General features: G+C 55.6%; 1 protein-coding gene across 3 annotated transcripts in view; it reads right to left on the reverse strand.

Annotated features, from left to right (window-relative positions):
- Nucleotides 1–7,609: 7,609 nt before the first annotated feature.
- The window catches only part of PSTPIP1 (proline-serine-threonine phosphatase interacting protein 1), a 46,347-nt gene continuing 40,219 nt past the window's right edge, over nt 7,610–13,737 (reverse strand). Inside the window, exons 10-15 of one of the 3 annotated variants that reach the window (XM_034993609.1) lie at nt 13,232–13,330; nt 12,042–12,138; nt 11,550–11,640; nt 9,237–9,292; nt 8,904–8,974; nt 7,610–7,919 (exon numbers count right to left, since the gene is read on the reverse strand). In XM_034993609.1, coding sequence (XP_034849500.1) covers nt 7,788–7,919; nt 8,904–8,974; nt 9,237–9,292; nt 11,550–11,640; nt 12,042–12,138; nt 13,232–13,330 — 546 coding nt within the window. In that variant the 3' untranslated portion in view covers nt 7,610–7,787. Of the gene's footprint in view, nt 7,920–8,903; nt 9,038–9,236; nt 9,293–11,549; nt 11,641–12,041; nt 12,139–13,231; nt 13,331–13,737 lie in introns of all 3 variants that reach the window. The other 2 variants (XM_034993607.1, XM_034993608.1) reach the window with 2 other exon arrangements.

Genomic DNA, 13,737 nt, shown 5'->3' on the forward strand with positions numbered 1-13,737 from the left:
TTTGTAATTATTTGGGGATACTTCAGTTCCCAAGCAGCAGTGTAATGTTTTAAATGTTGGTGCTGTCTACAGTTCATCAAGATTTGCATGTGTTTTAATTATATCAGTTGCCAAATTCTAAAGGCCTTGGGATCCAGAAAACCACAGATGCTTTTTAGTCCAGTATATCCTACAAATATAGAACACCTGAGCATGTGCATGACTCCGGCATACGGCGATGACGCTCTCCTGGCCTTTAAGGATAATGTGGAGTCCTGTTATAGGAGACATAGAAAGAAGCAGATAATTTCCATACAGGGCAATGACTGTAGTAACAAAACAATGGGAGTGCAGAGGAAGTACCCAGAGAGGTCAGAGGCAACTTCCTGGAGAAAAGGCCTGAACTCAGATAGGCTTTGTGGGAGAGGGCACACAGGAGTGTGAGATGGCTAGAGTGTGCAGGGAGCTACAAGTAGCTCATTGTGCCTTTAGCTTAAAATACAGGGCTGGGAAAAGAAGTTGAAGTGGCAAAGCGCAAGTCCTCTAGGGTGTCCCACGACATTCTGTGGAGGTCCAGTGTCCCTGGAAGGTGGAGGCAGCCATGTGTGGTGCCAGTGGACGTGTTGTGGATGTCCCTGTGGCTGCGGTAGGGAGGATGATTGGAGGGACTTGACTGGGCTTCAGTGAGGGGGGTGTAGTGGTTTGGGGGAGAGCAGAAGAGTGGTTGGTGGCAGTGGGGAGGGGGATGGTGGAATCCCATCACTGGTTGCATGTGGGACAGAGAGAAGGGAGAGGAAGGAGTCTAGCATGAGGCCCAGGTTTCTGGCTCAGTCGGCTGAGGAAACAGAATTAGGAATAGAGCTAGGGAGCAAATAAGGACCACATCTAGGGGTATGGGTTCACATTCCGTTTTGGATCAGTCCGTTTGGGGGAAATTACGCAGGTCTGTCCTGCCTGAAAATGGAGGTGTTGAGAGAGGGATAAGAACTAACTCCTATTCACGAAGCGGAAGTTAACTAAAACATTCATGGCTTCTGAGAACTACAGGTGGTTTGCTAGGTCCCCTGACCCATCCCCCTCTTGTCCCTACAGGTTGCACAGCAGGCAGGGATGCTTTGCTTGTCCTCACGACTTTCACTAGTGCCTTCTCCCCCTAGTACTGTCTCTTTTCCTCCCCTTTCCGGTTTTCTATTGTACCATTCTGTGGCTGCCCCGTCACAGATTAGAGCTGGGGTGAACAATATCTGGACTGATGTTTTCTGCATGGCAGAACTGAGCCTCTAGAGTAGGAAATTGCTTTGGGAAAATGTGCCGATTGCTAGCCTAGTCTTTGAACTTGCCCAAGACGCTAATTTCACACACCCCTTTACTCATTCCTCTCTGCCTGGTCAAAGAGCAGCTTCCTCCCTTTTAATGGTGGACTAGGAGTTTGTATTACCCTGAGACTCTGGTCCCCAGTGCTTATTCTTCAGAGGGCAAAAGAGCCACTTTTTAGGTCTGAATTTAATGGATGAGCCCTCAGGCTGTGCCACTTTCCCCACTGTTGTCTGCACATTGGAATCACCTAGAGAACTTTGGGAACTACAGGTGCTTGGGTCCCTTGGGAGCTTCCAGAGAGCAGTGAAGGCTGAGAACCACTACCATATCCTGTTGCCTTTTCTTTGAAAGTTAATTTTATTTGGAAATAATTTCAAAGTTACAGAAAAATTACAAGAATAAGAATTATACATACAAGGCCCCCAAACCCTTCATTTAGATTCACCTATTCACATTTTGCCCTGCTTAACCTGTCACTTGTGTTCTTGCATGTGCTGTCTCTGTACCAGTATCATGGCCTTTAATACTTTGGTGGGGATTTCCTAAGGATAAGGATATTCTAATTGAGAACACTTAACACAATACTTAAACCCACCATTCGTGTTTCAGTTGACCTCACAACGTCCTTTATACCATTTCCCCTCCAGTTCTGGATCCAGTCAAGGACCAGGTGTTAATAGTTAGCTGTCCTGTCTCTTTGGTCTCCTTTAATCTGGAACGTTGCCATAGCTTTGTCACTTACGACATTGACATTTTGGAAGAATAAAGTCCCTTTTAAATGCTGCTACTCATTTTGGGTTTATCGGATGTTCCCTCTTGATTAGATTAGGTTTTGCATTCCAGGTGGTCGGAGCACTACCCGTGTCATGTGTCCTCTCAGGGTGTGACAGCAGGAGCACACAATGTCATCTGCCCTGCCATGGGGCTGTTCATTTTGATCACCTGATGTATCATTCAGGGTCCAATGAGGGGAAAATGTAAACAAGAAATGACAGAAACAGTTGCTTACTGTGGTAAAGATTGGTTAACTAGTAAAAGGGGGTTAAAAAAAAAAAGGCCCTAGAGCAGCTTAGTAGGAAACAGCTCCCACCCCGAGGGTCATGGAAGAGAGGACAAGGAACTGTCCTCAGAGCAGGGCCCTGCAAATCTGAGGGTCGGACCCCTGACAGGAGCACCACCTGCCCTGTGCTGTAGGATAAACTCCCCGAGGTGCCCAGCCCCGAGCCAGGAGAGCGGAGCGCTGGCGGCGTGGAGGATGCTGCTGGCACCCATGCCTGACCGAAACACAGTCTCGTCTAGCCTGGCCATCCTCTTCACAGGTCCCTGTTGGCCAGCTGGTAGAAGAGGAACGTCCCAGCATGGCAAGGAAGGGAGAGGAAGGGCAAGTTTGGCACACTTGGTTAGGGTGGTTTATAGTTACTGTTTTATCCCTTCCAACTCAGGCGATTTCTGGAGACATACTACTGTAAGACTAAACATTTAAATATCCTGCTCCTCCCTCCCTTCTCCCCCAGTTATTTTATATATCTATTTATATTTGCTATGGACTGATGGATTCCCATTTTTTTCGGTGGTTTAGAATTCCTTATTTTCCTTTTGTGTTTTGTTTTTGGTTCTCAAATAGTTCCAGATTTGGCCAGTGGGAGCCTCTTCAAGCTGCATTCTGTGTCCTGACATTTTTGTTGAACACTTTTGTAATTTCCGACTTAATAAAATGTTCCAGGCTCTTCTCGTCATACCCCTGGTGCCCAGCCCTGGAATCAGTTTCTGAGGAGCCTTGGTCCCTGGCTCTAGCTGTGCTCATTACTACCAGGGTGTCTTTGCCTCTCATCCTAAGAATAAGAGCTTGTCTTACTCTTTTAAAATTGTCCCCCCCCCCCCTTTTTTTTTTAAACAAAAGTAACAGTGCTTTAAAAAATGTAAACCATAACAGACATCTGTAAAGAAAAAAGTACCCACAGGTAGACAAGTGTAGGATGGTGTGTATCCTTCCAGACTTTACATACATAAAACCAGATTTGGTGGTGGGGTTTAGTTTTGCTTTTGGCTAGTATATGAATTCTGTTCTACAAGGTCTTTTTTTCTTCATCACAACATAGTATGTGCTCTGTATCAGAATGTAGAATTCTGACATTTTTGTTAGCTGCATAGTATCATGCTTAACTAGCGTACAGTGGGTGGACGTTCAGATTGAATCCAGCCTTGCTGCAGTGAACACTCCCATACACATACTGTGAGGCATTTCTTTTTTTTTTTTAATCTTTTTATTGAGGTGAAATTCACATAGCATAAAATTAACGATTTTAAAGTGCACAGTTCAGTGGCATTTAGCACATTCACAGTGTTGTGCAACCACCTCCTCTCTCTGGTTCCAAAGCATATTCATCGCCCATGTTGTGCATTTTTATATGGATTCAAGGAGTCTTAGTAGTGGATTTACTCTGGACCAAAAGTCACATTAAAGGTTTTTCATAGCTACATCCACTTGCCCTTTCTAGGTTATTCCAGTTTATATTCCCACTAGCAATTGAAAATGTGCATTTCCCTATACCCTTGTTGACACTTTGGGTATTATCAGCCTTTATTTTTCTTCCAATCTGATAGACAAGAATATGTATTTTTTGACTAGTAGCTAGGCCCAGAATGTTTTCAAAGATGTTTCAGTCATTTGTTTCTGTTGGATTTCCAGTTTCAGTCATCTGCCTAGTTTGATAGGTTGTTGGCGGTGGGCTTCTTTTCCCTTACAGGGCTAAGTTTACTTAGGAAATTTTTCTATGAAATTCAGTGCCTGTTGCTAGTGTGTGTGTGTGTGTGTGTGTGTGCGCGTGCGCTAATCTTCCTGATATATTTCCTAAGTTTGTATCTTCTGGGTGGCTCTTTATTGCAGTGTCTCTGAGGTCTCCTAAGGGTGTCCGTGACCTTGTAGAAACACCCTAGGTTTACCTACTGAATACTTCCCTGGACAGTGCTGAGTGCATTGGTAGTGGTGAGGAAATGGCCTCACACACAGGTCCTTCTCTCCTGAGTCCTTCTCTCCTTCTCTCCTCACTGACAGGAAAGTAGATATGGAAATTCTAGTAATAAGATAGAAAAGAAATGTGTGTACCTTTGCATCCCTAGCACCTGACACATAGTGGACACTGAATGTCTGACATAAGTCACTATGGTGCCATAAGAATATGGTTTTCTTTTTTTTCTTTTTTTAAGCTGAAGAGCCCATTAGCCAGAAAGCTTCTCATCCCTGGCTGCATAGTAGAATCACCAGGAGGATGTTTAAAATATTTATGCTCAAACTCAACTGGCAGAGAATTGGTTTCAGTCTGTCCAAAGTGGGACCAAAGCATGAGCATTTTATTTTATTTTATTTTATTTTTTTAAAGATTTTATTTATTTATTTGAGAGAGAGAGAATGAGAGACAGCACGAGAGGGAAGAGGGCAGAGGGGGAAGCAGACCCCCCGCCGAGCAGGGAGCCCGATGCGGGACTCGATCCCAGGACTCCAGGATCATGACCTGAGCCGAAGGCAGTCGCTTAACCAACTGAGCCACCCAGGCGCCCAAAGCATGAGCATTTTAAAAAGACTTGTTAGTAACTTCACTGAGCAGCCAGGGTTGAGAACCTCTGCTTGTCTGGGACAGAAACGCTACAAGTAGAGCTTGAGGTGGAGCGGGGGCTGCCTCTCTCTTCCCTTTGGCCCCCAGCAGGGTTTGTTGGGCACAGTTTGAAAGCCGCATCAGCCCCATGGTCCCGAGAATCCTGTGAGGATGTGGAGGATGGTGTGCCCACCTGCTGGTGGCAGTTCTGTTCGGGGCTTGTGCTGCTGCCTCACACGCCAGCATGGGAATTAGGCAGACGTCCTGGTTCAGCCCCAGGAGCAGGGTCCCCTGTGCTGAGGTTGCAGGGCCTGGGAATAGCTATGGGAAGGTGGTGGGAATTAGGTGTCAGGCCTCCGTGCATCTAGTTCGGCCAGATAGTGGATTGCTACCCCTTTGCTCCTTGTCACCTCTGGGAGGGACTTACTGATATAACTGCAGCTCTCCAGAGGGCATGCTGTGAGGGTGATTCTGCCAAGCCCAGAGTTGTTGCTGGTTATAGCCAAGATTCAGAGGTGGTGGGCCTTTTCGTTAAAAATGGTCATCCCTGGCTTTTAATTAGCACTTTTATCTAATTTGAATTTTATGGGGATAGCAACTTACACAAGGGGCTTATTGCACCCGTATTACTGATGATGAAAATGAGGTCCAGAGAAATGATCACTTGCCTATGATCACACAGGGAAGCCTGAGCCTGGCTTCGTCCTGATGTTGGCCATTCTTCTGTCCCCTGCTTCATCTGTCCGACCAGCCCTCCGTCGGGGAGAGGGCTGCTGTTATTTGTACATCCAGTTACACACATGCCAGCCCCCCTTTGTCTGGTACCATTTCTTCTGCTGGGAGGGCTGTCCGTCCACACGATTGGTTCACAGCCGCTGAGGTTCTGACCTGCTTGGTGCACAGAGTGGAGAATGCTGTGGAGGCAATGAATCGGACTTAGATTCATTTGTGGGTTTTTTCCCTGGGATGAATTAGGACCCACGAGTTGCTTTCAGTTCCATTCTCTGGCTCCCTGAATGACTGGAGCCCAGGCTCTGTTATCTAACACTTATTACCCAGCGCCCTCTGGGGCCCATAGACAATGCAGCACCTGTCAGAGATGATAAATATCTAGGCCAAAGGTTTTTTTTAAAAATCTCTGCAGTCGAATGGAATGCTCGATCAAGATGACAGGGTATTTTCAGGGAATAAATAAAGCACTGATACCTAACTTACTCTTTTTTCTTCCCTCTTGGCTGCCACACATGACCTGACCCTGGTGGTCAGTCTCCTTGGCTGCCCTTCCTCTTCTGGGCCCTTGCTCGGGCTTTGTCCCTGCTGCTAGCCCCTTCTCTGCCTCCTGCTCGGCCTGAGGAGGACCTGCCCGTCCGCAAGGCCTGGCTCAGCTCAGAAGTCGCTCCTCACCTCCTTCTTTTCCACTCTTCCCGCTCCTGTCTCACAGCCTGTAAGTTACCAAGTCCTGTTGATCTGCTTCCCTCGTCCTTCCAGAATTGCTCTCCAGCCCCATTGCCACTTCCCAGACAAGCCGCCATCACCTCTGTGTTGGGCAGCCTGGGCTTGGCCTCCCGGTCACATCTCACCCTGCTTGCTGTCTGCCTTGTGTCAGAGGGATTATGGCATCTGTGTCCCCCCTCTGGAATGAGTGAGCTCTTTGAAGGCACCCCTTTGTCTCACACAGAGCCTGGGCTCCAGTCCTCAGGGAACAGTAGCCCCCTCCAGCAGCATCTCTCAGGGTGTGCGCAGTGGAGGAGAATGGCGTGTCCCCCTTCCACCCCTGCAGTCTGGCCCCTTGTGCTGACAGTGTTGGGCTCCCACAGGTGAGTGAGGGGGAGGCCCGGGACTGAGGAGCCACCAGTTTGCACTGGCTCTCTCCCTGACACCCACTCCCAATGCGTTTGGCAAGGATGTAGCCTTCTGTGGCCAGAGCAGGGCTTTGGCAGGCCTTGGCCAGCATTGGAAGTTGTGTTTCTGGGGGCCTGGGTCCAAAAAGAGAAAGGCCTGAGAGCATTGAGAACAGAAGACGAGTGTGGCCACCTCAGGGCCCAGGGCCAGCCTGCATGGGCTCTGGAGCCACTGCCTGGGTGGGATTTGCCATGTTTGACAGGAAGTGGCACAGGCCGAAGTGGCTTCCCTATGCCTCAGCTGGGTCTGGGAGACAGGATCACTTGCACCCACAAGGTGCAAAGCCTGTCCTCCTGGCCTTTGCACCATGGCCCCTTCACCTCCAGTGGACTCATCGCCTATTTCCTCCCCAGACTGAGCTTGGCTCATCCCCAGAAGGTTCTAGGTGTTCCCACCTCCTCCCTGTGCTCACACATTTACCCCACTCTGATGCTCTTCTCTGTGCCCTGTCTGCTGCTGCCCTTCCGAGGCCCCTTTTCAGTCCCTCTGCTCCCAGAAAGCCTGGTGCCCCCATCACAGGACTCCTGAGCCCCTTCTCATTGCCCTACCCCGTCCCCCGACCCCTGCGGCCTTCTCCCATTTGCCCAAGTGTGAGTGTGTCTCCCTCACAGTCTGGGAGTTCCCAGACTGGGGCCAGGGCTCTTCTCCCTCCCCAGCAGACCTCGGGACAGACCTGGCCAGGGCCTCAGTGAGGACACTGGAAGTAGGCAAGCTCTGCCCACCCACCCGCCCCCCAGGACTTCTCCCCCCACTCCTTTCCCTCATCTTGGTTGGGGCACTTGGGCACGGGGGCAGAAGAGTGAAAGGGACCCCTGCAGACCAAGGAATAAAAATGCACTCCTTTATTCCCTGTGGGAGAGACAGCTCAGGGAGCTGCCAGCGTCCATTCTGGGAGGCAGGCTCCATCTTGGGGCCCCAGGAAGGCCAGGGCAGTGATTGGGGGCACCACTGGCCTCACGGGCAGGGCAGGTCCAGGTGGGGGCTGCTGCCCCTTCCTCAGAGCTTTTCCAGGTAGGAACCAGGGACGAAGCCACGCTGCCCATTCCGTTCCACTGTCCACCAGCCATCCTCCCCCTCCAGGATGACTTCCAGGATGTCTCCCGCAGAGATACTCAGCTCGTCGGAATTCTGGGCAAGAGAATGAAAGTGCATTGGGCTGGAGGGGCCATTTCGGGGGCCTGGGGGTAGGCTCTGGTCGGCACCCCCACCCCAGGCAGGAAATGCGAGTTTGTCTCCCAGGTGGGCGCAGTCCTCAGAGCTGCACCTGGCCTCCTGGAGCCACAGAATGAGGCCGCTCTCTGGGCTGGGGTGGCCTTTGGAGACAGGTAGGGTCTGGGGTGTCAGACCGGTGTGGGACTCAGCCTCCTGCCCTCCCTGGTTTGTCAACGTAGACCTCCCTCACCCTGGGGCTTCTTCCCCTCACTTTCCCCCGCCGCCCCCCGCCCCCCGCTCTGCTCCAGGCCCAGGGTCAGGTGTGCTCACCATGCCCCAAACATCCCCAGGCCCACTGCACACAGCCTCCCCAGTGCTGGTGAGCTAGCCCCTGTCGTGCAAGCACATTCTCACTCTCTTGGCCTGTCCCCCTGCCAACCAAGGACCGGCTTTGGGAGTCTGCACAGACCACTTAGCCCCGAGGGGATGGCTGCCTTCAACCCGGGTGGACTGAGGGGGCTCTGCAACCTTACCTCAAAGCAGGGAGCAGACTGAACTCTTGAGGATCTCAGCACAGCTGCCCTGTGGCCCCCTGACCCATCCTCTCCCCGTGGACCTCAGAAAACCAACCCGGGCCCAGCTGAGGGGCTCATTCTGGCTGTGGCTTGTTCTTGGCACCCACGGCCCCAACCTGAGGGCACAGAGACTGACCCTCGGACCCTTTCCTGCAGGTAGCCCCAGCGTCTGTCAGCGTGCCTGCTCATGCACGCACACCCAGGCAGACACAGCCCTTGTCCCCATTCATCAACGTTGGCTCAGCAGCTCTACACCGAGCCACTCCTAAGTGCTGGGTGCTGTTCTGAGGGCGCACACGCCGGCACACTCCAGGGCACGAGCCTCTGTGCGGCCGCACTCGGGCATACCTGTGCCCTCCTGAGGAGAGGAGGGTGAGGGCCTCACCTGGGCCGTGTAGTCATAGAGCACCCTGTAGCCCTGGGCTGGCGGGGTTGGGGGGCCCGGTGCCTCCTTCACTGCGATGGTAGAGTAGACAATCTCATTCTGTTCGGGGGTTGGGGTCAGGGTCTCTGTGAAGGCTGAAAGCAGTGTGAGAGGCCTGGAGCCCACTCCTTTCAAAGGCAGTGATCCCTGGAGACGCCCCCTGGTGTGGAGCTTCCCCAGACTTGGCTCAGCCTCCCCACAAAAGCATTTGGACAACCCATCCATGCCATATAGGAGTCCTCTCCTTTCCCCTGGGCTCAGTTGTTTAGTGGCCCCTGCGCCACCCCCAGTCACCTGCAGAAACTGCCAATGATGTAGTCTTGGGACTCCCGTGCAGCAGTCCAGAGAACCTGGGGACAAGAAGGAAAGCAGGTGGGCCCTGGAGGGAGGGGGATGAGGCAGGGGGCCCTCAAAGCTCCAGGGCTGAGCTCCCCCAAGGGTGGTCCCAGTGGCCTTGCCTTCCCCTGCCATACCCTCCCGGGCCTCCTCGGCTCCTGCTCCTGCTCCTGCGCCTGCTGCTCACGGGCCCTCCACGCGCCGCTCCCAGGGCCCTGTGCCCCTAGACCCCTGCCCCACCCTCCCCCCCTGGTGAAGCCGTTGCCCCTCAGCGTGCAGCCCAGTCGTGCCCCGCTGGGGCCTCCACCTGCCTGGGCCCAGCCAGTCCTCCTCCCTGCGCTCCACCGTGACCCGGCCAGCCCGGCCGCTCCCTGACCAGGCGACGTTGGGCCCCTGTGTACGCACGAGGCGGTGCCGTGGTCGTTCACCCCTTCTCCCGTGCCTGGCTCAGGCCTGGGCGAGCGGGAGTCGTGAAGGTTGTCGAATAAAAGAACGGGACAAGCAAGAGGCGGACACTGGGGCCACCAGTGGGGAGGCATGCGTGGGCACCCCACGGAGCAGGCAGGGCTGAGGGCTACATAAGAAGAGGCTGACGCCATTCCCAGCTTCAGGAAAGGCTTCTGGGTAGGGTCGGGCCAAGTCCTGAAAGAGCTTCACCAGGCAGAGATGGGACAAGGCCTGGCCAGTGAGTGGCAGACATGCAGGGGGAGCTCCGCACGGGCAGAGGAGTTTGCTGAGTGCAGTGGGCCCACCGGGGGCGTGGGAGACAAGACCGGAGTAGGGACTGGGCCAGACCCCAGGGGGTCCTGAGTGTGGCTCGGTGGGGCACGAGGGGCCTTTCCCCCAGGCGGGGAAGCTCCGTGACACCCACACCCCCACAAACAAGCCCAGGGCCCGGCGTGGACACTCGTGCCCAGGCTGGAGACGCAGGACAGGCGCGGGCGGACCTCAGGCCACGCAGCTCCAACAGCAATGACACAGTCCTGCCCCTTGGTAAAAGCCGGCAGGGCCATGGCTGGGAGGAGCAGAGCTCGCGGCGGCCGCTGTGGGCCCTCCCTCCGCCCGTTTCTCCGGAGTTGTCTGTGCCTGTGCCAGCCCCCAGCTGTGCTTGCCTTCCAGCTGGCCCCTGCGGTGGCCCCTGCCCGCCCCGCCAGTGGCCAGGCCTCCTCCGGCCGCTGGGCCTTCTCTCGCGTCCTCATGAAGGCACCCCTTTCTGTCCTTCCTTGACATCACCCCAGGTGAGCTCTTCCGTCCAGGTGTTTAAATGACCACGTGTGTTGAGCTGCGGGTCCTCCCAGGGCTGCAGGGAGGCCCGAGTCCCCCACGATTCCGCACGGTGAGATGGTGAGGGCGTGCCTGCCCTCCTCCTGGGGTCCTGCCTCCTGGAGGGGCATGCTGTGCCTCCAGAGGTGTCCTCAGGGGAGGCTCCAGGGGTTCCTGAGGCCTCAGGAAAAAGCTGGGAGGGCTGGGAGATCCATCCACCCATCCTCACCCTTCCCTACCACCCGCAGGCAGGGCCTTCCTCAGCAGGAGGTTGGATGGAGAGAGGGCGTCACAGGGGCCTTGGGGTGGGAGTGGGGCGCAGACACCACACGAAACACACAGATGCTGTCAGACCCCCACCGACAGGGCCCACAGACCCTCAGGAGCCTGGCTGCCGGAGACCTCCCTGAGCAGGCCATGGTGCTCTCAGTGGGCTGTCGCCGTTGTCGCCCAAGGCCTGAACCAAGAGAGTCCTTAGGTTCTGAGTCTGATGCAAACAACTCATGGGCTCCTTACCTAGCGAAGGCCAGTGACTTGTGCGGGTGACACAGTGATGCGTGGTATGAGGGCCCTCTGCAGCCAGGCCAAAGAAGGGGCCCTGAGAAGCCCGGGGAACTCTCCCAAGAGTCCTGGCTCTCGGGCCCGCGCCTGTGCCCTGATCCTGCCCCAGCCGGGAAGTGCCACCACTGCAGCGTGACTGTCCAGGGCACCAACCCAGGCTAGCAGCCGGGCCCAAGGGACACGGAAGCCGGCCTCGGGCCTCCCTGGAGCTCCCAGCACAGTCACTGGTGAGTAAGTGGGCTCTGATGATTTGCTCAATGTCTGGGACCCTTGGGCTGCGGGTGTCATGAGCCACATTGAGTCTGTCTTGTCCCCAGAGTGCCCAAGACCTACACACAGCACCAGGCCCACCGTAGGTGCTCGATAAGTACATGTGGAAGAGCCACTTGCAGGTGGGAAGGCTGGACCCAATTCCTGGTGCCTCCCCAGCCCCATCAGGCACCTCACCTCTTTATCATGCCGCAGGATGGCTGGACGCCAGGGCTGCCCGATGCCGGGGTGACCTCCCGATTGTAGTAGTTCTGGAAGGGCACCGGAGCTGTGGGCAGCAAGCCAGTGAGGCCCAGGGTGGCCAAGGATGGGGCAGGCAGGACCTATGCCACCTGATACCCCAACTGGTCCCTGTCCAGAGACCCAGACTCGGGCCCCACCTCCCCATTCTGGCCCTCAGCTGCCTCCGGGCTTGGGGAAGGGGCTTCTCTCACAGGCCCTAAGAGGGCCCCCCGTCTCTGCCCCCGCTTCTCAGTGTTGTAACATTCTTAAACGCTGTGCGGCCTCTGCCTCAGGCGGCAGCGGCAGGCCGGGGACCCAGCCAGGGGACTGCGCCGTCCCCGACCCCTCCTCCGGGTCCGGCCAAGGCTCCTGCACCCAGAAGGGAGCTGCGAGCTGCCCTGCCCCGTCCCGGCGGCGGAGGCTCGGAGAGCTGGGGCCAGGCCTCACCTGGGGGCTCGGTGCCTGTGCTCTTGGCGTGGATAAAGCCGTCGATGTCGGCTTCCACGCTGCAGCCTTCTAGTGTCACCCGCACCTCCTCATAGAGCTGCGGCAGGAAAGAAAAGAGGCTGAGGGACCAGGCCTCACCTTGACGCCCCCCCCTCGTCCAAGTCCTGCACCTCAGTGGGCCTGAACTCTGGCCAGGAGCCCCCGTCCCACCAGCCTCCTCACGGGCCTTGTGTGCACAGCTCAGTGCCTATATTTGGGGGCGGTGGCATGAGGGGTCAGAGCCCCGGCTGACAGCTTCTCCTGGTTCCTAAACACTTGCTGTGCGCAAGGTCCTATGCAAGGGGCCTACCTCACTCCTGCCCTCGGAAGGAGACACTGCTTTCCCCCATTTTACAGACAAGGAAACAGGAAAAGTGACTTGCCCAAGGTCACAGAGCAAGAATTCATTGCAGCCAGACTGGATTTCATTTGAGAAGATCCAAAGCCCACACTCCTTCCTCTGCCATGAGGAAGGCACCACATGGGCTCAAGTCATTTTGGGGGGAAAACCCCCAAACCCCACAGTCCATGGGCAGAAAGGGTTAGGCAAGGAATAGCAGTGGGCATGAGGGAGTCCGAGCTACCTCAAAAGAGAGCTCATGGCTCTCAGGCTGCATCAACAGAGGTCAGAGCCCCTGGCGTGGAAGTGGCAGCCCCCTTGTCCTGGGGGACCCCACCCCAACACTCCTGGCATGTAGAGTTCAGTAAGGGGAACCAGGATACCGCAGAGAGTCTGGGGGGCAGAGGAGGGACTGGACCTTGGCTCCTGCAAGCACCAGCTGTGGAGGAGAGCCGCCCAGGGTCCTCCAGCATCTCTGCAAACCTCTGAGAGGCAGTGCCCACCAACCTCCCCGACCCCAGCAGAGGGGGCAGGTGCTCTGTGGCCCTGAGAGCAGAGTCGAGGACCTTGGAGGCAGGGGTGGGCAAAGAGGCAGACGCCAGGGCAACCACAAAGGCAGTCTTCCAGGTAGGGAGGCCAGGGCCCTATACTGAGCCCCCTGTCCTTGGGGCCCCAGGGGCAGAGGCTAAGCCCTGAGGTGTTTGTTGATGGACTCAGATGGACCCGGGCATGCTGTTGTCTGCAGGCTGCCGTCCCCTCACACCCCCACCCCAGCTCACTCTCTGGCCCTCCCTGTCCTTAGTCCCCCCACCTCATCGTCCTTGACACACTGCAAGGAGAGCTGGTTGCAGTGCACCCACATGGAGTTGCGAAGGACGGTCAGTCGGTCAAACTCTTGCAGCTGAAAGGCCTGGGAGGTGGAGGCGGGATGGAAGCGAGAAGTGAGGACGGGCTTGCGGGGCCAGGCCAGACTGGGCCCTGCCCGACGCATCCCCACCTCAGGAGGTGCTGACTAGCTACACCCCGCTCTGCTGAGTCCAAAGGAAACACCCTTCTTGGGGATCCCCACCCCCACCTCTGTGCCAGTGCCTGAGGCTTCCTGTTCCGAATGCCCTCACCCTCCCTCCGGGCTCCACCACACACTGGAAAAAGCCCTGGGGAGTGTTGTAAGAGGAGCACTGGACCTGGCGTCCTGAAGCCTGTCTCCCAGGCCTTTGTCCACCAGCAGGACCCAGAGAAGCTATGAGTTTTGTCTGAGCCTCAGTTTTGCCCTCAGCAGAAAGGGGTGAAGGCTGCCTGCCTAAAACAAAGGGCCCC

Source organism: Mirounga leonina, unplaced genomic scaffold (assembly GCF_011800145.1).
Source record: "Mirounga leonina isolate KUSES-001 unplaced genomic scaffold, KU_Mleo_1.0 Mir_91, whole genome shotgun sequence".
Lineage (NCBI taxonomy): Eukaryota > Metazoa > Chordata > Mammalia > Carnivora > Phocidae > Mirounga > Mirounga leonina.